At 41.0% G+C, this 27,564-nt stretch overlaps 2 protein-coding genes across 2 annotated transcripts in view; both read right to left on the bottom strand.

Moving 5' to 3' along the window:
- The window catches only part of basp1 (brain abundant, membrane attached signal protein 1), a 360,963-nt gene that overhangs the window by 226,217 nt on the left and 107,182 nt on the right, over window positions 1–27,564 (bottom strand). The gene's annotated exons all lie outside the window — the stretch shown is intronic.
- Window positions 36–27,531, bottom strand: retreg1 (reticulophagy regulator 1). Its single transcript, XM_084008841.1, has 9 exons — window positions 27,294–27,531; window positions 24,999–25,105; window positions 23,296–23,326; window positions 7,763–7,874; window positions 7,037–7,121; window positions 6,617–6,739; window positions 6,225–6,295; window positions 5,303–5,426; window positions 36–4,366 (listed from the first exon to the last, which is right to left on the bottom strand). Exons 1-9 carry the CDS (start codon window positions 27,488–27,490, stop codon window positions 3,852–3,854), a joined length of 1,365 nt encoding a protein of 454 aa, XP_083864967.1. The 5' UTR covers window positions 27,491–27,531; the 3' UTR covers window positions 36–3,851.

Raw genomic sequence — 27,564 nt, 5'->3', positions numbered from 1 at the left:
GTGAGGTCAGATTAAGGAATCTACAGAATGTGTTACAGCATTTTATTGACATTGTTGAGTTAAATTACAGAAAAGTACATTTTGTTAATGCAGTTTGCTTTTTACATGTATTTGAACTAAGTTAAAAGGATTTCTCACTTTTAGACAAATGCATGGAAGCCACCATGATACAAGAGAAAAGAAGATTAATGAAAAACATTAATCATTTACTAAATATTTAAAAAGGCATTTATTTAGTGAAGCCTGAAATGCACTAAATTCTCATTCAGAAGTGGAAACATGTCTTGATTGTACACAGTTATCACATGTGAGCTAGATATTAACTGCAGCCACTACAAGGCCATCTTAGGCACTGATAAACACATAGTCACGGTTAGGGTTATGCTTACACAAGGCAATACATGTTTTATTCAAGAGGATACATTATACATTGCTGCGTGTCTTTATTATAAAAACCATGTACAAGGCATGTTACAGAAACAATCATTCTTCTTCAGTCTTCATTCTGTGAATCCCCCACTGATGCTCAACACAGCAGACTGCCCTATAGCATCACTAAATAATAATTAAGGTGCAAATGGAAAGACGCCATCTCATAACATTTTACTTTCAGTGCACTAAAAGCTCATTTTGGATCATTCTATGATGAGGAGCAGCGGTCGGTCGATTGGTTCCTAGTAGGAATCAAGGGGAAGCACAAGAAGCCCAAACTAACCAGTCACAGTTCAGGGAGTGTTCACATGATGTCTCCGCTGTAGGTCAAGTGTCAAGCCTAACCTCTGAATGGACAAATATAAATCTCCTTTCACACATTGGTTAGTTATTGGATCAATTTGACAAGCTAAATGGTCAGTGCAATGTTTCCGCCCCCTACTGGTCAACGTTTGCTTTCTGTAGCTTTATGCCTGGTTCAGACTACACGACGCGTGGGGTTGAGGTCGATAATGAATGTCACGGGATGTTAAGTGCGTGAGAGTTTGCATGTGAGGCACACACCTGCTGCATTATGGGCAGAACGACAGATGCAGTAGAATGAACGAGAGAGATGGGGAGGTGAACAAAAACCACACAGGACTTTAATTCAGTAGTCTCCTGTTTGTGTCACGTGTGAGAGCTAAAAGTAAACATCGACATTTTGTTATGTCTGTCGTGCGAAACGTGAATCGTTAGTCAGTCAAACTAACATTACTAAGTGGTTTTGTTGCCTAAACTTAAAGGAGGAATCCGGTCATTTTTTACCATTTTTTAAAGCAGATAAAACTTGCCCCTATGGATTAGCATTGGAGCTATTCTGGAAGGCTGCCAGGCAGGTACAGATCTCAGACTAGGCAACGTCAATTTTTGTCAAGTTTTTGTCAAGTTTTTGCTTCTAATAAGTCGGGATGACCCTGGGGACAACGAAAATGGGGTCAAAAATGACCGGATTTCTCCTTTAACTTCCTGTGAAGACGAATGTTTATTTTGAAAAGACACTATGCATGCAACGGTGTGTATTGAAATGCCTCAGTGACGCGTGCAAAAGCAACGCTAGAGGCGGACATAGAGCGTCACAGGTTGAAGCTTTGGAGCTCTGACCAAAGCGCGAAAGAGGAATGATTTTGGTGCTTTGACGTGGAAGTGTGAAATGGAGGAAACAGTTGTGTTGCTATAGCAACAACAGCCCTGACACTTCGCTCTTTCCTTGAGGGAGAGTGAAGAAAGGAAAAAGGTAGAGATATAGCAGAGGTACTTCAGCAGCCCGGTCAGTAGGGATGACATCACACACGTGGTGAAAGTCGAGCAGCCGTGATTGGTCAGGGACTGACATGTAGTCATAGTGACCATCATCGACACAAATGTCCTGTCGTGTGAACCAGGGATTAAACGGGCCATTTATCAATTGACTGATTCTGTTTTCGTTGGGAGATATTTCTCTGAAACACATTCACTGACTTATATATTTCATATGTGCAATAATGTGAACTAATTTAATTATTTATACTATCTTTACTGTCACTTATTTTTCATATTTGTTCCGTTTTTACTTTTATTCTTGCATTATTGTCTTTGCTGAACATTGTAATCTGGGGTTTGAAGCACTGGAAGTAAAATGTTTTAAGGTTTGAATATATTTATGCCTCAAAATGAGACCTCCATGCATTGTATTTTGAGACCTGCTGCTTGTTGTTATAAAATAAAAATCCCTAAACTACATAAATGTTTAATGAAAAAAAATCCATATGAAATTAAAAAAGGAAATCAAATAAAAAAGTTTCTGTCTTTATAATCCTGATAGTCATTTATACAAGTATTTTGAGCATTAAAGGTGCTTTGTTTGCCGAGTGATTGTCATTCAATTTCTGTGGAATTCTGGGTCATTAATTCAGTGTCACAATGAGAGTTAGCCATGTTGTCAGCTGTCTACATCGTGAAATTAAATGCAGACAGTTGTAATATTAATAATATTAATAATATATAACAGGAAGTGTTTCCAATTGTTTTACCCAAAAATCACATAATTTCGCTGGTGAAATATTCCTTTAGCTGCAGTTATACTTGTCTTCTCAATGCAATCTTGGGATGTATTCAGGTTTGGATTACAATTATGGCAAAAGTCTGTTTGAGAGCAGTCTTGTAAGATGTGTTTTGTCATATTCAACATCATATTTGTTGGAGGTCTGAACAGCATTTCAGGAAGTTCTCGTGTTGCTCATCATGTTTCAGAGACAACTACAAGCATTTACATGTTGTTAAATGGTTAATAGCAGTATGGGTTTGTTGTAAGCAGACAAAAATGCATAAACAGATAACGAATTATTGATAAAGCACTACAACTATTGTTATCCTCAAAATGTAATGTCTGAAATATTATTTTATTATGATTACGAATTGTATAATTAGCAAGTGTCTTTACACCACAACACAAGACTGTGAATGTGAATGTTTGCGTCATGTTTTCAGCCTCAGTTTCAGAGCAGATACACCTCTACTATAAAATCATAGTTGTTCAGAAAAAGATCACTCAGAAATGTCCTTTTTTGCTGACAACTAAGTCACAGTGTCTTAAATGTTATTTAATAAGTGTTTCCAAGCTGTTTATAAATGCTACATTGATCTCATTAATTAAATGTGAAGAGGTGATCAAAGTTGCTTTGAAAAGACAAATGTAACTACAGCAAATGAAAAAAATAAAATCAAGTCCTTAAACCTTTTGTGCTGGGATCAGATTACACAATATGTTATTATTTCATTATGGTTAATGAAATATGCTCTGAGATATCTCCTGGGAAGTATGAGCAAAACCTGTCGGGCCACACAACAATGAACCAAATATATATAAAAAAGAATAAATATATAAATAAGAAAATATGAGGTGACACATGCAGATTGCACAGGCAAATTCACCTTCTATGCTTATTGGTAAATTACTTTTATTTTAAATACTTTTTGTGTTTCCTCCCGCCCATACCAACTTGATGGCAAAGTCAATTATTGGTCGGGATGTTGTGAGGCCGTCCCGGAGGCTGCATCAGTAGTATTTCACTATCACATGCAAAATATAATAAAACTATAAAATAGTGGTACCCAGTGCTCATTTCCGTCCCCATATCTGTCAGTTTGGGCCATTATCTAGTTGATATCATGTAGTCTGATCTCGGCATCAAGCCAGGATGATTCTGATTAAAGGAACTTTCACCATGTTTGACAAACTTTCCAGTTTTGAATTGTTGGTGTTAGCTCTACAGCAAAAATATAAATGGAAACGTTCCTCTATTACAATCCCCAACAGTCCTCTGTGACCAGAACGCTATCTTCTTCCCTCCATTTGTCCTCTGTAACCCATGCTCATCCCCTGCCCATCATACTTTTCATCAGCGTCTCAGGAGTTTGGAGAAGAATCCAGAAGATTCCGGCTTGTCACTCTTGGCCTGAGCCTCCTCTTTGGCCTGGGTCTTCTCCTCTCCCAGCCCCAGCTCCCCCTCCAGTTGCTCCAGCTCCGACTGGTCCAGCAGCTCGAAGTCCTCCACTTCGCTGTCCGACTCCTCGGCCAGCTCCAGCAGCCTGGTGGAATCTGGGAGTCTTGACCGCTCTGAGTCGGAGCTAAACGCTGTGAAGCCGACCGCCGCTTCTATCCTCTCCTGCATTGCGGCTGTGACGGCGGCGGCGATGAAGTCACCAGCCATCTGGTTGACTAATTTGAGGGCTTTGTCGGTGGATTGGTCCATGTGAAGTGAGGACGTATGCTTGGGTGTGATTGGTAGCTGAGGTGGAGGCGAGGGAAGGCCGAGGCTGAGGTCATCGTCATCGTCACCATTGGTCGTTGCACCGTTGTCAAGTGACGGGAATTCTGGAAGGCCCCCAATGAAGGCTTCTTCTCTGTCTAGGTCTGTGAGGTCAAAAGAAAGGTTGTTAAATATAGTATAAAGTATTTGATGAGCAGTGGCCATGAATTCGGCTGAGAACTAAACTTTGTGGCAAAGTAAATTAGACGTTAATAAAGTTCCTGTTGCAATCTCAGTTTGAATCGGCTATCCTACTGGGTTGGCCCTTGAGCTCTTGACTTAGCTTTTGTGCCACTGGGTTAGCTTTTCTACAATCAAGTTATCCTTTTGCTAACGTTACTGGGTTAGCCTTTGTGCTACTGCGTTAGCCTTTTGCTAATGTTACTGGGTTAGCCTTTGTGCTACAGGGTTAGCCTTCGGCTACTGGTTTACTCTTTGCACCACTGGGTAAGCCTTTCGCTAACTTTACTGAGTTAGCCTTTGTGCTACTGGCTTCACCATTGTGTTACATTTACCAAGTTAATGACCAACTTAACCTTTGTTCTGCTGGTTTAGCCTTTGCAACGCTGGGTAAGCTTTTCGCTAACTTTACTGGGTTAGCCTTTGTGCTACATTTACCAGGTTAGCCTTTGTGCTGACATTACCAACTTAACCTTTGTTCTGCTGGTTTAGCCTTTGTGATAACGTGACTGGGTTATCCTTTTGCTAATGTTACTAGGCCTTTATGCTACTAGGTTATCCTTCAGCTACTGGGTTATAATTTGTGCTAACTTTACCAGCTTAGCCTTTATGCTAATGTTACATCATGCTTTGTAAACGGCATTTGCTGTGCTGCTTTGGCCCATGTGTTTTACCAATCACCGTAAACATGTCACTTATGGTTCTTCTTGAGCTGAGAAAGTGCCTGCTCTGGTTCCTCAAAGTGACGTTCTAAGAACTTCATTCTTGTAAGCACTCCTCAAAAAATGTGGGTTTTGAGAACTATGAACATTTCTCCAGTCCGAAAACACCTATTAACAGGAAGCAAGTCCAAAACGTACCCTCTGAGTTCTCAGTCTGTGGTGTGTGTCCTTCTGACAGGTTGAAAGTGCCGTTGTCCGTCCACGTCACATCAGACACCTCTGTGTCCGATACAGACATTTCCTTACACACTGTGGAGTCGAGCTGTATGAGGGAAACACATGGCGACATCACATTTTACAGTGCACAGACGGAGCTGATCTGGGGGCAGAAATCAGTAGAGGGGGATAAAATACAATTAAGCTGCCATGTGTAGTCTGCTGCATGTACAGCATTTGATTGGTACTTGAAGGCCACAGGAAACAGAAACCTATTGAGATTTCTCAGAACTGTCTTGTTGGGAAGTCCTGCGTGGAAAGAGTCTTTTTTCAAAATCTAGATTGATGCGTAAGTCTTTTAGGTCTATGAATGCTGACCATTGAAATTCAGGTTTGGATTACAATTTATTTTTGCTTACAATATGATATCAATTTTGGAGGCCTGAACAACATTTCAGTAAGTTTATCATCGTCGTGCAGAGACAAATGTACTGCGAGCATTTATGAGGTTAATAACACAGTATAAGTCGTTTAAGCAGAAAGGCCTCAAGAATGGGTTAAAAACTTCCTCTCACAGCTGTCAAATCTAAATTAAGTCCTTATTTTGTGACTTAAGTCCAAGTCTCCATCCTCAACTTTCAGCACCTGCTGGTATGATGACTCACCCCTCTGCATTACATACATTTTATGAATACAATGATGATATAAAGGGTCTGATGTTGAGGCTTAGCGAATCTGAAACCTGGTGTTTGGCTTGAAGAGCAAAAACCTTTGGCACTGACTTTGGCACAGGCCTTGATGCTCATGTGGATCATGTGTCCTTGAATTTCAATTACTTTTAAGTGAACCCTGTCAGTCATCAGATGCATTATTAGATTGAGAAGAGCTCAAGAGATCAACCTACCTTGGGAAACATGGAGGAGAGGTCTGACTCAATGCCTTCTTTCTCAGTCTGAACCTGCATGATTCTCCTCTCTGAAAGAAGGGACACATGGATCCATGTGACTGATTTAGTTTTCTACCCTCAATATTAAATACAAAAAGTAAAGAAGAAGCTTGTTCCTGCATGATTAAAAACAAAATAATGTATGTATTTGTATAAAAATACTACTATAAAGTCATAATATACAATATTTTGTATTTTTAAAGTGATTCAAACTTTATCCAGTTAATGCAAGGGTTTCCATCTGATGTTTCTCTGCTCTTTCATAAAAGTGAAGTGTTTTACATTTTCAATTTGATTGACAGAAGCCGAACCTTTTTTACATAAAACATATCAACGTGTTTGATAGTTACCGTGGTTCTCTTTGATTTTCTTAAGGAACTCCCCAATGCCAAAGTCCAGCTTCTGCAGAACTGGCTCCAGCCACAAACCAACCTCATGAAATGAAATCAGAGGCCATAGGAAAACGCCCAGAACTGCACAGAGAGGACAAGAATGAAACAATATGCCAAAATAAGTATCAGTTAAAAAACCCATTAACATACCTGAAAACACATTAAAATACATCACTGCTACTGACCAAAAAGTTTTCTTCCAACTAGTATAGGAGAACATGCAAAACTTGTATCTTAGCTTCACCTGTAGGGAACAAACCCCAGAGTAACAAACATGTAGACATGTCGTGGATATAGTATATACAGTAAGTAGAAGTATATAAGTCTCTTGCATGATTTAAACAGTTGCATTATATGGAAAACTTTAAGTTTACTTACCTAGAATATATGAGATAACAATCCCTGGAATGTAGCGTCCTAAAACAGCAAAGAAGGTGCACAAACTGCAAACCAGCAGGCAAAACTAGAAGAGAAAGAAAGCAGACACAAGATCCTTATTGACTAATATGTGCGTAGAAATGTTCTTCTTTGTATAGAAAATAAGTGCTCAAGCAAATTTTCTTCTTACTGCCATGTTAGTGAATGAGTATCATTCTGAATTGACACATGCACGCAATCTGCAATCAGCCTTCTGTCACGCCCCCATTTCTCTACATTGACCACTTCACAGCCGATGTCATCAAAAATATTCGTGCCCATGTCAGCAACGGAAGTGGTGTTTCGCCGCAGCCATCCATACAAGTTGGTAAGATTTAAACATTGAATTAAAAGGTTTCAGATATGGGAAACGTATCAGAAATAAACCATATAAATAAATCAACTTGTTTGAACTATTTATTCCAGTTTAAAATCAAAGCTGTGATTCTAGATTTCAGACCAAGTCAACATTTCTATGTGGAGGTTTGTGACATACATATTGGGCTTCACCACTCTGGCTTGTTTTCACAAAAACCTGCTCTACGAAGTTAAGTCCCAGTCTCTATCTATTTGTATCGAAATGGGCAAATGCCTGAAAGTCTGGTAAACACATGCTTCTCTGCTCTACTGTGGTAACTCAGTAAAGAGAGATCAGCTTAGTCTGGGGTTATCAGATGACTGCCTCACCTTGCCAGGGTTTTGCTGTTTGAAAGCCGACGTCTCTTGGAGGAAGAGTTTGAGGGAGTCGCTGAGCTGAGGTCCAGACTGGCTGTCTTGACCCGAGTCAATTATCTCCCAGCTACAATCAAAGAGGGGCAAAAGCAATGTTAGTCAACTTCAAGTCACCTTGACAGTGTAAGCTGCCACTAAAAATCCCAAGTAGGAGTTGGGCAGACGGTCTGGCTGGCTTTGTTCAACTATGAAGAAAATGTTCTCTAATTTCATTCAAGTAGTTTTAGTTGCCAAAACCTGAAACTTGGCATCTTTTCCACTGTTATTTGTGACTTTATAGACAAGACAATCAGTAGATCAAAAAGTAATTAATTGATTAGTAAATAATGACGATAACTTTCACTGCCATGCTGATGACCCAGCTTTATTCACTGCCAAACTCAAATACTGCTTCAACATCTTGTAAGATTGTTGACTACATGTCAACATTAAACCATTCACACATCCATTCACTGATGCTAGAGGCTACCGCGTCAGGAACTAATCACAAGCCTTTTTTTTACAGAGATCCTGCCATATTCACGGAAAGAAGACCCCTCATTATGCCACAATCGCACCATTTATACTGAACTGTGGTTTGCGGCATAACAACGCAATGGTGTCTCCTTTTACACAAGCATCCTGGCATTGGGGAACCGGAGAGAGCCTGATGTGTAACACAATGGCATCGGCGGACACGCATGTCACCTTCTGTTCTGGCTTCCCGGCTCTCCCCATTTACACTGAGGTCCTCTCACCTCGTTTCTCCTCTGAGGCGACCTTCGTTGCTGGATCAGACGTGGGACGAAACCCATTCTGTCTATGTACCTTTTACGGAAGCAATGTGCGGGAAAACAATGTTTTATTAGTGTAAAAGGGGCTTAATACTCTTTTATGCACACTTTCACACACCTATGGGGGCAATTTGGGATTCAGTATCTTGGACAAGGACACTTCGACATACAGGTCAGGGATTGACCCGATATTCGGATTGGAGGAGGACTACAGGATTGTGAGACCAACTGAAACCAAAGTAGTTGGCATTTATGATAAAACCATAACATTAAACATAACTTTGCTCAACTTATGCTGCTTTACAAATAAGGTGGCCTGACTTGTCTACACCATATGTGGATGATGAGCATATTATTACTGATATAGTATGAAGTGACTTTGCATTAAAAATAGTATCAACAACTATGTCATTGTCTAAATTAAGAAGCTTACTATAAAACTGGCGAGATGATTAAATAGACAGGTGGCAGATGGGAATAGGAATGTGAACGTGCTTTCCATGCTGTGTTACTGATGGACCACTTAGTGAGGTATGAAACTTTCCCTCCATACGGACGGTTCCCAAAAAGCATCTCCTGTTTTAGCTCTACTATCAGTCCTCGTGTTCACATCACATAAAACAGCTATAAAAGGCACACATGTGGCTCATGTGCAATAAATAGATAAGGGTGTAACAAGTCCTGCTTCCTCTATTAGCTAACAAAGACAAAACAAATATGAATTTGTTAGCATTCAAGAACAACATATCAGTTTGGCTTTTTGAAGCATACCAATGGCTGAAGTCAAATTTCCATTGTCAGTCAGGCCTAATTAATCAGTGTAGTGTGTAACAGCGGCAAGGAATTACCTCGACACAGATGAAATGACAATGTCCTTTTTTCCAACAGAGGATGGGAACTACGTGTCCTGTGAAAGCAGCTGTCCTGGAAACAGCTGCTGTGAAATCACCATGGAGATCTGGTTACCACTAGAGCTAAGCAAGTTCCCACCAGTTAACACAGCTGTGGGGTTCCTGTGATAATTGGGAAACGTGCGATCGCGGTCTTTCAAGTGAGATCTGGAGCCCATTATCCATCGTCAGAAAAGCTACAGCTTACATGCTGTAACATTACAATATACTATGAACCAGAGATGACATAAAGCACAGACGTCAATCTCATGGTGGAAAAAACAGTCAATCATCAGTCGTTTGAATAGAGTGCACTTCCAGTTCTCTCGTCTTTAAGCCAATTCGTTTTTTGAATGGATTTTTGATGCCTGTAATGACGTCTGTGGTCAAAAAAATCTGAAGATGAAGACATTTTAATTTTTTTCCTACAATATAAATACATCAGCAAATACCCCTTTTATTGATTTTGAAGTGTTAAGGTGTCTTAAAAAGGTTAAAAAGTGCTCAAATGAGACAAAACATCATCATGCCATAGCCTCTACAGTCTCGTTTTGTCTACTCGTGCAAACGTGACCGTGAATTATTTTGTTCATGGCCTTACTTTATCTTTGTACCAATTGCATTCACGCTTCAAAAATCCCAAAAGTGGTGTTCATTTGTGAATATTGTCTTCCTGAACTAAAGTTCAAATTCAAAACCTGCTGGTGGTGCTGGAGCAAATGTCAGACAATCACCAAAGTCCTTACAATTCACACCATGGGACCATTAATGTATTATATATATAGACCAAGGTGGTGGACTGTCCAACGTATATATAAAGACACACCCTATTCCAAGTAGAATTTAATTTGAGACCCAATAGGCAGGCCAACACATGCAGAGTTTGTAATGGTTTCGTAGAACCTACATTAGTTCAATTATATCGTTTTCGTAAGGAAGACATTTTAAACCACTTCTGTCCTTCCAAATTTTTTTTCAACCCAATTACCCTTTCTCCCATGTTTGACATACCATAAACCATACAAACTGCCCTATCCCCAGTGATGCCTCTGCAAGGCTGCATGAAATAAGCACAAGAGGCCACAAGCTACAGTATCTTATATACACCCACCACCCCTCCCACCTGACCCAAACGTCTTGTCTCACATAACCCTTATGATGAAAGGGCAACCCGTTGCTCCCCTCTCGACTTCCAGGCACATGCCCCTGTAGGATTTCCAGGGAAACATGATGGGTCGAACATGTGACCGTGATACTGTGAAGCACTAATAGCATTTTGGCATTCCACGAAAGACAGGCGACTCCCTGGAAAGAGATGCAAGTCATGTTGGATAAAGTATAGTTTCATCACATCACAGATCACCTGGAGTGTGGAAGTTTGTTTTCTCACCAGTGAAGGGACAAACTTTTCCTGGAGGTGACAGGTTTCAATGGTATGAAACGTTTGGGTGGAAGGGTAAGGACTGCCATCATGAAACCAATATATATATATAAATTTCCCTTTTGGTGTTGCCTTTTGTCTTCACTGGATAGAGGTGACAGAGCAGATCCAGTTGGATTAAAAATCAGATTCTATATTCCCAGTCGTCTCTCTTACTGCCTCTGTCCTCAGAGATTTTCAAGTGTTTGACACTCGGCTATTTTAACCATAAGACCTCAGCTAGTTAAATCCAGAAGCATCTGTACAACTTGAGAAGAATAACTGTCATCCTCATATAAATGGGGTGCAAATCCTGACATTTCTCAGCCGTCATGTCACATGCTGGCTGAGCGCCACAAACACTTTGGATACTGGGAAGTGAAATATATCACATTTCATTGCTCCAGATAATCCACCTCCACCGCCCATGGGTGTGTCATCAATCAGTCAGAAAGTGTTTTCACCATGTCTGAGCAACACACACAATGCAAAAATGTCCAACTTTCAATGTGGAACTTGTCACAACAGGGGACTCCCAGGTGGGGAAGGAGGGCATCACCGCATGAGTCGCTGTCGGGCAGATGTCACTTTTTACCCAACCAGTAATCTCTGAAACAACACAGGAAGCGGCATGTCTGAGCCTCTAACAAGCCCGGTGACGGCGCTTTAAAAATAGAGCGAGACAAACAATGTGAGGAATGGCGGCAAAAGCATCCCAGCTCTTCACTTATGATTGGGAGGAAGGGGTGAAAATACGTTTACCCACCTGTCTGTGTGGGGACATACCACAAAAACCCTGACTCCGAAGCAACTGTTCTTCATACAGCCACATATACAGTAGAGTGAGAGAGTCCCAGTTGATCAAGTTTACAGTTAATGCCAGGCTGACCAGGACAGGAAGCCAAAAACTACAAGTATTATAAGCCGCCAGGGTTTATGGAGGGGGGGACGGTGATGATGCAACAGTGTGTACAGCTTTCCAAGTAGATCTATGCCGTGTTGTTCATGTTGTTGATCTATTTAGACTGAAATGAAGAGTCAAACGTGCCAGAAAATGTGTAACAACTTCCCTCGTCATCATAAAGTAAAAACATGTTACTCACTGATTGCAAAATCCAAACATGTACAAATACAAAATTGTTAGTTTGATGGCTATTATGTATTAAAAGCCTTAAAGGTTCAGTTCACCCAAATCACCAAATTTAAAACAAAGAGCCATGTCTTCTGTTAAAAGTAACCAGGGGTAACTGGCACATTGTTTCTGGAAAACCAAAAATTCAATTATTTAAGACCACAAAGAAAGTTCCATTTACCTCCATTGTTTTGGCACAGAAGAAACCTCTAAGGCATTATCTCAAAACCAAGACAAATACAACCTGTATGACGAGAAAGTACAAGAGGCAAGCGAGAACATAGAAGGAAAAAATGTGATTTGGGTGAACAAACCCTAAAGGTTCTCCTCTATATTCTTCACCAGATCACACACCACTCCAGTCATACCTCAGTCCTGCCCCACGATCTTCAGGAGACATCTCAAGAATTTTGGGTAACTTCAGAAGCTCTGAGGACACTAGGCAGCCAAACACGAAATAGACAAGATGATAGAGACAGAACTTGTCTTCGCAGTAAAAAACAAAGTAATGATGGCACAAACTCAGGGTCGGGCCAAACTCAGGTTTTACGTGACACACGGCGCAAGAGCAGCTTGTGTTTATACTCAATGAAGCCCCGGGTGGTGTATTTCAAGCGGACTCGTCTAAAAATAACCCCGGTCACGCTTCATTCCAACTGTCAGCCATCAGGAGGACAGAGGAATGGGGTTGACGGGGGTAGAAACAGCAACACCTACCACCAACCCCAACCCCACCAAACCCAACACCCTCCCAAACACACCTCCTCTTGTCTCAGTGACAAGGCATGGACAGCAGGATGACTGGGGACATGTGACTGCTGATGACAGTATTCCCTTAACATTTTTGGGGAAATGCACTCTCTTGCATCAGGTGAGAAGATCGTTGTCAGAATTACAAATATGAGGCCAGCATCGCCTAACTTAGCTTAGCATAAAGCCTGGAAATAGGGAGAAACTGCTAACCTGGCTCTGTCCTAAGAGAACAATATCTACCAACGAGCAAATCTAAAGCAGTTAGTTACCAGCTGTGAAAGCGACACTGGAGGTGCATTCACTTTCTCTGTGTTTGTGTGTTGCCGGGTGTTTAAATGTCGCAGGTGTGTAGTTGAGATCAAAATAAAGTCTGAGTTTAAATGGTATGGTCGGAGCGAGGGCGCCAGACCTTAAAGGAGTTGTAAAAGTGTAATCAACAATTCAGCATTTTATGTATGGTAATGTATGCGATTACGTCAATCCTTAGCATACAGATATCAGAGTGATATTGATATTCACAACTAACCATAAGTAACATAGCCCAAAATGATGAATCAAAAATGACACAACAAAAGGAGAGAAATTGCATGTTATATATGAAGTAGTACGATACTGTGTTCCAAAGAAAATTAGAGATTCTCTCTAAATTTGCCATAGCTGGTTATTTTACTTACTTCCTTAAAAAACTCCATTCTGTCAAGTCACTGTCTATATTGATGTATAAATGTATATATTACTGAGTCCTTAAACTAAAATACTTTTTATGTTTTGTAACCTGTTCCATAAAATGAGGCAAACTTAACTTTTTGAAACATTTAAAACATTTTGATTCAAAATTGTACACAGGTTAAAATATTAGGGCTGATTTCAGCTTCAGATTTGAGATAAATCAAAACTCTAAAAGTATGATGATTACATCATAATGCCGTTACTAGACGCATGTTTTCTTGGAAGCTGCACCTATTCTAGTTCTCACGTGCTAGTTGTATGGTAAACATAATGTTCAGTACACAGGACACTGGACTAAAACTGGAGGGTAAACTGATCTAGAATCTGGGATTATCATAAAGGAACTAGCCAAAGTGTCCTACAGCAGAATGCAGTAGGGAAAGGACAGTATACACTAAACCCTGATTGACATATTAATCAGTATCTAATCTTTTTCATGCTGTATAGCTTCATTCTGTTCAAACAACTTGGGTAAATTAGGATATTGTCAGTAACTGTGATGTGATTTTAAAATATTAAAAAGTAACACATAGTGACACTGCTGGCATGTATTGAATTACTCTTTAAAGAAACAATACTTAGAGAAATGTAATTTCTCCAAATTAAAAGCTTGTTGAGACATACAAAAACCGAACCTAACACCATTCTCATTATTAGGCTGAAACCCTAAACCTGCACTGTCAACCAATAGCAAGAGAGTTTGTGGTTGACTCCACTTGACACTGCAAGATGAATATCACGTCAACAGGCGATGGTCACTCCCCTGCATTTGAGTGTGTGTGTTCAAAGGGTTTAATAATTGTTCAATATTTTGTTACACATTTTGAAATAAACATGTTTTTTTAATAAGAAGTACTACTCTGTGTGTGATTTTAGGATGATTAATCACAAGTATTTTGACACCATGACTCGTGCTTATATATGACTCGATCATATCATTTGACTCTGACCTCATGGCTGCTTTGTTGTGTTGTTTTCAACCAGTCGGCCTCCGTCCAATCAGAGGCTTTGCTATGAAGCCTACAGCCCCCCCTCCCAACCCCCATGTCAAGTGATCTGATTGGCTCAACTGATTCATGTCACACCTCTTTTCAAGCAGTGGAGAAACAGCTGAGTCACACACACACACTCGCACACACACACACACACACACACACACACACACAAACACGTACACACAGCACTCAGGTTTCACAACTCTTAAGACACTTTGTTGTTGTTTGTTGTGGGAACAAACAGCAGGGCAGTACGTCTTTCCCCAAAGCCACAAAAACAATTTACATTTACATGTGAGATTTGTCACCATTTGCATGTGGTAATATCTTTGTTTATTTACTTTAAATCAGTGTGCCATTTTCCTGAAATTCCCAAGACAATATTTTGACCAAAATTAAAGCAGTACCAAATAGTATCGTAACTTCTCCTGTCAAACTCCATCTGTGATTGACCTTTTTTTTTGCCCAGATCTAGAAAAGAACACTATTTGTGTGAATTAGCTCACAGCCAATCATCACGAGCATTATTCAATTTAATGTGGCGAGTGAGTGGCCCACTACCAGAGCAGCTACAACCCACAGAGTCAGGATTTCATGCCGGCACATGGAGATGTCTGAGCCAGCAACCAGCAGCTAACGGTGCGGTTTGTGAATTGGGTCGATTTGGGCGACGCACTACCAACGGGAAAAGGGGGGAATTTTTTTCTAACCAATTCTATCACAGCAACCGACGTTATCAGTGTTCTAGACGTTTGAGCTGCCAAAAATATAATTGTCCAATCAGAATAAAGTCGTGCTTCAAATGGTCTCTCCTCTTTGGGGGCGATTTCAGTCAGGTTGAAAATCACCCCAGCGGTCTCTCATAGACCCATGTAAAATCCTTTTTTTCAACTATCAAAGCTTTCAATGCACTCTCTATGGGTTCTGGGAGGGTTTGCCCTTACGCACTTTCGTCTTAAAGAGTCTGATCCAATCAGAGGCAGAGTAGGGACGAGCCATCAGTCTCTTCTTCGCTGAATGTTTGTGGGAAAAATAAGTCGGGCAGAGTGTAAAAGCCTTAATATAATACATGTGAAACTGTAGTTCTCCTTCTCCTCCTTGAGCAGCTAAAATGAAGAGAACTGTAGATTGTTTTCCCTTCAGACAGATGCTGGGCGGAGTTAAGCGCTTCACCACTTGTCTCCCCTCGCACCGTAAATCGCCGGTCCAGTCTCACCCGACTGCGAGCCGGTGTCGTGAGCTGGGCGGTCCCGTGTGTGTTATTGTGGTGCCATAAGGCGCAGTGAAAATGTTTGCGTGCACCTAAATGATGTGCTGGTGCACCTAAATGAAAAAGTTAGTCTGGAGCCCTGATGTACCTATTGAATGGGTCACCTTAATCGTCGCCTGAGATTCTTTTCAGGTGCCGCCACTGGGAAACAGTGAGTGTTTTATTTCGTTTTATATCATGCGGACACACACACAGAGGCACAAGAGGGAGGGACACTGTTGGCTCAAACATCCCAGCTGTCAGCTCGCATTTTAGGTCAACAGCTAATCTCCCACAAGCCCTTGCCCGAGACTTGCTCTGAGCCTGATGCACAACTGCCCACAACATGCCTCTGATGGACAACAGCAGATGACAACAACACAATCCAAAACACCGTGCCGGCCAAATGTCGCAGAGACAGAGAGGAAGGCAGAGGGTAAAGAAAAATATTTGGTATGAATATGCAAATAAGGATAGAAGAAACCTGTAATGGAGTGCAAATGGTCAAACATCAACCAGATAAGTTGTACTTTAAGAATGTATGAGTTAGTTACATTCCAACTGAACTTACTGTTAGTTAGTTGTTTCCCATGAGACCCTTGTTTTGGAAAAAACTATGTACAGTAGTAAACAGGAAAGACACATCTTTTTTTTCACATTTGAATTGTACCTTGAATTACACAAATTTAAACTTGAATTAAGCAAGTCCAGAAAGTCTCAGATAGTCGTCATATCATTTAGTTTAGTGTGAAACCGCTTGGTCAACTACATCTCTCGTCTCGCACTATGTAGGTCACCAACATGGCCATTAGATTGACTTGCTAAATGGTAAATGGTATTTATATAGCGCTTTTCTCCAAAGCGCTTTACAGCAATGACTGACATCACCCATTCACTCACACATTCACACACCGACGGCAGAGTCAACCCCGCAGGGTGACAGCCAGCTCGTCAGGAGCAATTGGGGTGAGGTGTCTTGCTCGGGGACACGAGGCACTCAGCTAGGAGGAGCCGGGGATCAAACCTGCAATCTTCCGGTTGCCTGTCCAACGCTCTACCTCCTGAGCTGAACCCCCCCAGCTAGCTAGCTATCTAACTTAGTTACGTTAGATCACTAATGTCATGCATAGTAACTTAAATCTATTAAAGTGGCGGTCCATAACATTTTCATCTATTTAATTATATTTTAAGTTCCTTTCTATCAAAGAGTGAGTTATAACAATGGTGATTGATCATGTGACCCACTAATGAAAGTGCTTGTATTTGCTTCTTTGCCCAGAAATAGGATCTCTGTGTCTGTGGCGACATTCCCGCGCAAAATTCTAAATGAATGAGACATTTCCCATCAGTCAGCAGCAGTTGGTCTGCCCAGGTGGAGCTATATGCTGCGTTGACTTGTAATCGGAAATCGGTAACTTCCAACTTCTGAGTCAGGCTCCCTCTTGTCTAGTGTTTGACCAGGTACATTTCATTACTGCTGGTTCACAATGGAGGATCAACAGGCAGAGAAAGAAGACCATTCAACTTCCAGTCCCAAGAAAAAGACACAACAAACTAATGGAAGTGAAGAAGAAGGAAAGTCATCAAGAAGCAAAGTGACCGCCAATGAGGGAAAACCACGGACCTCCTTTCAGTGTGGAGCATTTGAAGGTATCATGCAGGTGAGAGACAGTCCTGTTGGGATCCAAAGGAACTCTGGGAGATGAGGTCCCAGATGCTCGCCTGCAGTTCCATCTACCGCCAAAGAGGTCGCTAAAAGCAACGCATCTCAAATCTAAAAGACTGCCACTTTAATATTCCAAATTAAACCTTTTGGTACCAATTGTTTTTTTTGTGGGGGGGGGGAGGGTACATACCATATAACTTGTTGAGAAACTGGCATCCAACTGCAAATACTGTCTTGGCTCACATGCACCGTTGTTAGCCAACCATTTCAGACCATTAACCTGCAGTCACGACACTTGTAAAATATCGATTTTGTCAAAGTGCAATCATTATGGATGCCTTAAAAAGTTAAGTAAGACGGCAAACAAGTTGTAGATGAACCAAAAGGGGGTTGATTGATAAATCTGTAGTATAATTAGTATAGTATAATTGCAATAAAATAGCTTTTGCAAGGTATTAAGGGAACACTTCCATTCATACATTTCACAGTAGAGCCTTGTGACTACACCACTGCTGTGTACCTGATAAAGTTCCAAATCATAGATTTAATCAATATCCATGACAACTGAACAAACTCAATCTAATGACGGAAAGCTTGCGAAGGGACCTTGAGTTCAGATTGTTTGTAATTTTTTTTCTCATGCCATCAATAAGTTACCCTTAAAATTATTTTGAACAATAACGTATACTCTCCCGTTTTGATAAAACGTGTTTAGCTCCATGGTTCATGATGCATTCCGTCGGTCTCTCTCTGATTGCTGTTGTTATTGTGAGATGGAAACCCTGCAGGTTTGTTTGTGTCTTTATACCCACCCTCTCGGAGTTTCCCCTGACCTGGACTCACCAGTTATGTAACTCAGATGTGTTGCATCCAACCTGGCGCCCACAAATCCCTGTCACCTCCACTGAATCCCACCACGCCATCAGGGCTGGCATTGAGTAAGAGACACACAAGGCATGGGTGTCAACCCATGTGACTCCCTGCACCACCGGTACACTAAAGCTCCTTTCACACATACACTGCAACACATCACCCAGAGGAGCTGTATGTGAGAACGCAAATGTCCCAAATATTGGGACCAGACATTAAACGGATCTTACCCTGCCAGCTCCCCAGAGTCCAATGTCTAATTGAAACCATATTTAGATACAGACGCTCGATGTCTGGAGAATTCACAGTGAACGAAAATGTACAGCATTACAGTAGCAAACAGAGATGTCATGTTAGCGAGACGTCATGTTAGCGAGACGTCATGTAAGCAAGACGTCATGTTAGGGAGACGTCACATTAGCGAGATGTCACATTAGGGAGACGTCACGTTAGGGAGACGTCACGTTAGGGAGACGTCACGTTTGGGAGACGTCACGTTCGGGAGACGTCACGTTCGGGAGACGTCACGTTAGCGAGACGTCACGTTAGCGAGACGTCACGTTCGGGAGACGTCACGTTAGCGAGACGTCACGTTAGCGAGACATCACGTTCGGGAGACGTCACGTTAGGGAGACGTCACGTTAGCGAGAAGTCACGTTCGGGAGATGTCACGTTAGTGAGACGTCACGTTAGGGAGACGTCACGTTAGCGAGACGTCACGTTTGGGAGACGTCACGTTAGCGAGACGTCACGTTCGGGAGACGTCACGTTAGCGAGACGTCACGTTTGGGAGACGTCACGTTAGCGAGACGTCACGTTCGGAAGACGTCACGTTAGCGAGACGTCACGTTAGGGAGACGTCACGTTAGCGAGACGTCACGTTAGCGAGACGTCACGTCAGCAAGACGTCACGTTAGTGAGTGTCCGGTGGAGAGAGAGCGTGACGGTGATTATGAAGTCAGCAGTAACGTTACAGCGTGAATGACAATGTCTCCTTGCTTTTTTATCTTTAATATTTCTTTTAACTGTGTAACTGACAACAGGTTAAACAGTTAATTATGTTAGAACTGTAATGGTATCATTACGTACTCATTTCAGTCCTCTGTCTCGGCAGTACTGACATTTAAGTACGTCTACTAAGTCACTGTTGTCAACTCTTTCATGTTGTCACCTGAGCAGACTGAATGAGCTCCAGCTCCACCAAGTGGTAAAAAAAAATCCAAACAGCGAAATTATGAGAGTATGGTATTAATATAAACATCATAAAACACACACAAAAATATTTTTTAAGATGTTTATTCCCCTTATACAGAATATTGTAGATGCTCAGTTTATAAGGCAATTACAAATAGATAGTTGATCTATCCATTTTGAAAGGCGGCACAATTCGCATCGGTACCAATTTTATGTTAAATGGGATAATATATTGATATGTTTAGGCTAAATACTCAATTGCCTGTTATACACAAGTTATCCATCAAAAGTAAGTCAGAAAAAGTAAGGACTAGGAACAATCTGAAAGCTAAAAATGTGTTCTCTACAAGCAGGATGTTGGAAACACACATGGCCGTCATATATGTATTTTACGTGCTTGTTTATAGGGGGGGATCACTTTAATTACTGTTTGATCTATTGTTTATTTTCTGATCCATCGATTGACCTCTTGGACAATGTCAATTGAAAATCAGTTCAATACAAAGCTTCCAAGTACTTCTTTTGGCAAAGTGTTCAGGGGACAATATTGTTTATTTTCTGTCCATTGACTTATCAGTTACTTCCGATGTTGCGTCCGTAATCGTAATTTAATGAGAAAAAAGATTATTGTGCAAGTAAAGCAAAGGTGTTACATGAATGTTGTTATCCTCAGATTAGCAGATAAGGTTGGACTGCGTGTTTTAGCATCTCCTGGCGGTGCCCACTGAAGCCATACAGTTTCTATTTTTACTCACTGAAGACTTGTGTTTGGACTGCAGTGTTTATGACTCTCCCACAGGTGCAGCAAGCTGTTTGGTATCCAGGATGTTTTCCACTGGAAAGCGTAGGGAAGCGTGTTGTGATTTCAGTGTGGTGGTTATTCCACACACATGACATCCATTGCATGTCCAGCGTCTGGAGAGAGGGACCTCTCCTCCGCTGGCTTGGATATACTGTGTGTTTGTCAGAAGTGTTTCCAAACAGACTTCAAGGATGAAGACTTTTATTGTAATTTTCTCTATCCGATCCCGATTATCCTTAAGACCTGTAATTGACAGCCAGGTTGAATGTACTATAGTGGTTTTTTAACCACCATCCATAAAAATAATTTCAGTCAGTGCCAAAATTTGAAATGTTATCCATTTACTTTGTTATTGTAATCTATAGTACTTGTATGCATTAAAACACATAATTTATATATTTCTAGTTTATTTATACAGGGAGACTTTATGATTTATGATCGTTTGATTAAAAAAAACATGTTCTATGTAATAAAACATATTTGTTTCTTAACAAAATGTGATTCCAGTCATATTTTTATTAAAAAAAAATTGGGCAGGACAATCATCAAATGGCATTTTGATATCATCCGGTGCCTATTAAAGGTGCCATATTATACTGTTTTTCCTGTTTGATCATCGCGCATCTCTTCTGGTTTACAACATCTTGTTAACACCTTCCCTACTTCTGATAGGGCACTGCTTACTTAAACCTTGGCTGTGGTTGCTTTCCAATGCAAGCTGCCTGATCGGATGGTGATTCAATATATTTCATGGTCTAAGTAGCGGCTATGAAATGGTGGATAAACACATTTAATTTCCTATAAAGAATACGGGGGGCTTGAACAATAAAAGCAATTTTGTACTGCTTACTCTTACCCTGCAGTATTAGTTCACTTGTTTCATTGAAGAATAGCTGCTAACGGACTCTAACGCTAATTTGGTGAAAATCACATTTTCCGATAAATTCTTCACAATAGAAGTATTTTATATAATATATATATAAAAAACATTATTTTTACTCCTTACCTTTCCCTCGCTGTAGTATTAGTACACTTGTTTTGATTGAAATATGGCCGCTAACAAATTAGGTGAGCAAGACATTTTCCTACCAATTCTTCACAATAAAAATTAGTCTGTTATTTTGTTAGTCAACAACTTTAATTTTGAAACTTTTATGGATTTCAAAATCCCTAAATGTGCTCCTATCAGCAGTAACTTAACAGGACTTCAGCTGGTCTCAGCTGGGCTCCAGACCTGGTTTTCCTCCTCTCTTCCCCATGCTCTCTCCTCGGGAGAGGAACCTACGCTTGATAAAATGTCCTGATTGTGTCCACATGTCACCGAGATCTGATCTTCGTGCGAGCCAGGCCACCCGAGCATGTGGTCTGGCTGATCGGATGCCAATGCAAACAAGATCCGATCTCAGAGCAAACAGACCTTACAGTCAAGGTGTCCTGACATGATGGGATGACGAAAGTCGCATTGAAAAGTGTAGCTACGATCCTTGTTAGCCTGTCTGGCTCAGACCTACTGTATGACAGGTCAACTGCCTTTTCATATTATATATAATATATTTTTATATTTATAATTATATTTCTAGAGTCATAAAACCCATTGGGCTTGAATCACCTTGCGATGCCATGACTGCAGTCTTTGCTTACTGGTGAAACCTCAAACTTCAGGTCATCCACATGACTCACCTGTCACTGACAGACTGCTCTCACCTGTTTAGTAACATTACCATTTCAAACTCATATTTGAACATTATTATTCAAATTGTGATTTTTTTGGTCCCTAATCCTCCATCATAGCAAACAGAACTAATCCTTCATGTATCACAAGGTGAGTGTGTGATTTGAAACTGAGCCGTCACATGGTCCGGTCTTAGACCGGATTAGATTAGACAGTCATGTGTGACCAATCAGCTCGGCAGCCTCACAACGGTGCCGTGCAGATTTGGGACGAGTGTACGCTCGGAGAGGACGTTCAACACATCTGCGCTTGCAGTCTGACAAGACGGCACACACTTCAGGCGTGGTCAGGGAAGCTGTTCACCGCATCGGCAAGCCAGGATTCAACATCTCTAAAAGTCGTCATATCAACAGGCTTGCTCCTCTGACTTTTCATCAACACAGTTGTTCATCTTTCGTATGGATGACTCCAAGGGAGTTTCATGTCCATCCAAACCTTGAAGTGCTCCAAACGAGTCACCTGACAGCGTCCAGATTTGTTACCTTTAATTATTCACACATTTCCTTCCCCTTCACTTCTCTCTCAAATTATGGCATCTCATTCCTATTTACTTGCCTTTGAAACGGAACGATGCAAACTCAGTAAAACCACTGGATGGCACTACACTTTTGTTTTAATGTGGGTGTAATAATGACATGGCTTTTCAATTGGACGAGCAGATAAATGTAGTGATAAAATCCAACTTTTTACAAAGGCCTTTAATCTCGACCTGACTTGACTACTGTCATCCTCTATGTTAGCTCTGTGCTATGTCTGTGTTAGCCAGGCCTCGTCCTCAGACTTGCAGATGGTCCAAAATGCTGCAGCGTGTCTTTTAATAGTGTCCCCCATCCTGGCATCCATTCACTGACTCCCAGTACATTTTTGGATTGATTTTAAGATTTTATTGTTAACCTACAAATCTTTAAATGGGCTAGCTCCATCCTTTTACAACCTTGCGTTCCCTTCAGGTCACTCAGGTCCCTGGATCAAGGTTGAAGCACATAAAGACAGACAGTGTGGCTGGCCCCTACACTGCCTGTTTTTAAATCCCATTTAGGGCCTTATGATTTCCGCAATGCAGAAAACGCTGATCTGATTAGTTTCTTCTTTGCAGATTAAGTAAACAAGAAAAATACCCGAGAGCTTTGATCCCGCCCACCAACTATACCTCAACCAATAAGAGGATCCCCGATCCCAGATCTGCCTCTCAGATGTTAAATCTAGAACTAAAGCCCTTGTCTGTCATACACACACACACACACACACACACACATGAAGAAACATCCACGTCGGTGTCCTACCTTGAAGTCATGCTGCGCCACAAGTGAACTCCTGTGGGAGAGAAGAACTCTATTATTCATCATCATTACACTATAGAGAGGCAAAGTCACACCCATTTTGGAAAAAAATATGTCCAGTAGTCAACGGTGAGAGACACAAAAACATGTTGATTCCATTTGAATATGATTTGTCTCAGTTTGTCATAGTATCATTTAGTTGAGTGTGAAACCGTTCAGTGAACGGGTGGTTACTAACCTCTCTATAGAGAAAGGCTGCAGTAGCATTATAGAATGTGTCTGATAATATACATTATATAAGACACATATAATAGTTGTTGACAAGCGGTATAGATCTAGTGCTCTTTTCTGTCCAGGTCTGGATTTAGAGTAGATCCAAGGGGCTTCTTCAGAAACAAGGTAAACTGACTATGGTCTGATAAGGGTAATTGGGGCAATATTACAAATGCATTCATATATTCTGTTTCAACATCAGTAAAGGCATCATTTACAACACAAGTATGTGAGTCTGCCCAGAGAATCTCCTCTGATTCTGCCGCTAAATGGCATGTGGCCGGCCTGTTCTACGTAAGGAGAAGCTCTGATAACAACAAAAAGTAGTTCGCTTGTCGTCTTGCAGACAGACGTAACAAAGCAAGACGTAAGACTTTTACTGATCACCATCATTGTGTAGTTATTTCAGCATCCTTTTTTAAAATATTTTTATTACATTTAAATCAGAGAGAAAATGTTTATTGTGGGTTCCTCCAGCTGTAGTAAAGCAGCTATGTGTGTCTTGCTATTCACAGTGAATCCAGCTTGGAGAAATTCCCCGAGCACCTCATGATGATGTTATGAACTCAGAGGTCTCCCGGTGTATCTGGGACTTCACAACACGTACAAAGCATCAATAGTGGTTATTTCAGCCATGATGGATGAAACCTTGTCGGTGTCTACGTGGAGGTAAGCCCCGCCTCCTCCCTGGTGCATATCCCCAGAGACGCAAATGATCCCGCCGTCAAACTCGAACTGGTAACAAGGCAAAAATTTGATTTGCTATTGGCGTGAAGACAGCATTACATTGGCAATGACAAAGAATACATATGTCTGAGCAGGATTTGAATGGTGATCAATGGCCAGACTGATGAGTCAGACTCGTCCTTTCTCATCAGGCTAACGAGTCACCACCAAAGTGAAATCAAATGCAAATCTGAGCAGCTTCCACGAACAGCTGACTAGTGTGATTCAGTTATTTTCAATAATATTCAATATTTTCTCAATTTAGTAGTCAATTGTATTGATATATACATCTGAAAACACTATAGTGATGTCACAAAATGTCTTGTTTTCTCCGACCAATAATCCAAAATCCCAAATTATATTATATGGATTTTCTTTTTACATAGACAATGACTTAGTCATGCAATTATCATAATAGCCTAATTCAATGTACATATATTTACAATCAATATTGTTAAATTGCAATTATCCTTCAAGCAATGTGTGCACCTCAACAAATATGAATAGTTCCTCATAATAGTTACTGAAGGTCTATAGATTGTAACTACTGGTAACTAAATAAAGTTATTGTATTACTATCTATTAGAAGTAACTGGATTTGTAATTTGTTATTAACAGAAATATCCACAAAATTACTAATTTTTCCTATCTGGGAGTTGATTTGCGTTTTTATACCAGGATATATCTGAAATTCATATTGGTGTTACCTGTGGATCTGGACCGAGCGATGTCTCTGGCGGTCCGCATGACGACCAGCAGAGCCAGCAGGACTGCCAGGAGGCTGCAGGCTCGGAGGGAGCTGAAGGCCACTAACCTGAGGGGACACCAAACAAAGGCTTCACTCGTATCAGACACCAGTCTATTACAGTACCATGGTTTATCAGTGTGTGTTGGTCGGCACACGTTTGGACTGAAGCTGCTGATTTACTAATGTGGCAAAATTCCCCGACTTTCACAGTTTGGTTTTAGGTTTTCATATTTGCTGATGGATGCTTACGAAGGGACTGAAGTTTGCTGTACTGCTCAGTTAAATATAATAACTATCTATCTAATGTTTAGAAAATATAGTATTTATTTCAATATATCCAGAACAGCGCTGCCAGGATCCTGATGAGAGTCCACAAATACGAACACATAACCCCCATCCTCCACTCACTACACAGGTTTCCAGTCTCATCCCGGACCAATTACAAAGTTCTGCTGCTCACCCATAAATGCATCACCCACCATGCACCCCCTACCTACAAGACCTGATCATCCTGAAATCCTTCACCCGTACCCTCAGATCGACAGGCAGCCTGCTTCTCCAGGTCCCCACCACCGAGGTCCGCACCGTGGGGGACCGAGCTTCTGCTCAGCTGCTCCTCGGCTGTGGAGCAGCCTCCACATCCAGCTGAGGGCAGCACAGAGCCTGGCCTCTTCTAAAGCAGGCCTGAAAACCTTTTAATGTATAATGGCTTATGACTGGTAAAATGTGCCCCCCTGTGATATGATGCGATGTTTGTTATTTTATACCATGCTTTTATGCTTATTTTATTATTATTACTATTATTTTTTAATTCCTTTAATGTAAGCACTCCAATTAAAAGTGCACGGAAAATACAATCTGTTATTATTATAATTTTTACATTGACTGTATATAAGAAGTGGACGTAGTCATCGTGTGGTGGGTTGTAGCGACGGCTTGGTATTAACCTGATAATTACAAGATAGCCCCGCCCTGAATCATCCCCTCCTTTATGGTCTATTTGAATATAAATGGACCATCATTTCCTAAATGAACATCATGCTGGGTTGAAGAACTTGAAACTAGAGATTGAGACCATAAACTCATGTTTACAATGTTTACTGAGATAATAAATCAAGAGAGAAGTAGGACCATTTTCTCATAGACTTCTATACAATCATGCTGTTTTTTGAAACCAGAAGAGTCACCCACTGATGGCAAGTAATAGAGAATGACAGTTTAAGGCATTTCAGCTTTGGCTTCACTTTTCAGAACCAGATGTTGCCGAACGATTACATTTACGATGCTGTTCTTTATTTTTCCATATTTCTTCAAAATGATGCAAGATTACAAAACGTTATATAAATCACTGTTAAACAAGTTCAATGTCAAAGAAAAGCATCTGGAATGCAACCGATGATCATGAGGAGCGGTGTTGCTAAAGAATTTAACATTACAGTGCCGAAGTGTCCTTGAGCAGGACGCTGAACCACTGACCGCTCCCAATGAGCAGATTGGCACCTTGCTAGGCGACCTCTTCCATCGGTGTATGAATGTACGAGTGAACTGGAGTGATTTGTTGACTAGAAATGCACTGTATAAATGCAGTTTACCATTTTGTTTATAATGTATTTCTGGGTATTTTTATTTTATAAACCTCAGGGGTAACATACACAAAAAAACTAACATAATGGATAGTTTATACTGATTCCAGTGTGCAAATATTTCGCATTTCCCCACCATTACATTGTTTTATTCCTGCTGGAGGATTTAAATCTCCAGAAAATAACACGAGTCATCCACTGAGTATAACCTTTTTTAAGTGCATGAGGGTCAGGGGACTTTGGACAAACAAACAAAATCCTGCATAAAACATTGAATATTAGGTTACTGTAACTTATTAACAAGTTATTTTGAACTTATAGTACTACAGGAAATAAAAAAAACATCAAACAAACAGGATAAACGGTGTAAACAATTTACAAACCTCATATTACAACGTCTTGGGAATATCACCATCATAAAAAATTATGAAGAATCATTTATTTTGGTAAAACGACATTGTATGCCCTTATAAACAACACTAGAGTAGCAAGGTATAGCCTACTAAGGAGGTTTAAATAAATATAGCTGTGAATGGCATTAAAAGCCATAGAAATGTTATTAAGATGTTGAACTGAGGAATGGTGACAATCCGAAGTCCTAAGTATTTTCCAGTAAAGAACAGGAGCTTGATAAGAACGGGAGTGTGATATCCCTGCGTCATGATGCCTACCAGATCACTGTGTTGGCTGCAGCAAACAGGGCTGAAGTCCTGCACGGTCTCTGCCTCCAGCTGACCAGGCCGGTGAGACGACACCCTGCACGGCCGGGAGGCGTCTCCTCCCCGCTGCATGCCCGGCTCAGCGGCCCCGGCGGTCGGGCAGCCGCCTCCTCGCTGCCCGCGGTTCCTGTTTCCCGGCTCCCCAGCATTGGAAAACGTGCGGGGCCCCTCCGCTCTGTCACTCCGCTCATCAGGCAGATCCCAGCGTCAAGTTCACCGAATG

This window comes from Eutrigla gurnardus (genome assembly GCF_963514095.1).
Source record: "Eutrigla gurnardus genome assembly, chromosome: 4".
Classification (NCBI taxonomy): domain Eukaryota; kingdom Metazoa; phylum Chordata; class Actinopteri; order Perciformes; family Triglidae; genus Eutrigla; species Eutrigla gurnardus.
Note: the sequence above shows the minus strand (reverse complement) of the source record. Positions and strands in the feature narration are given on the sequence as shown.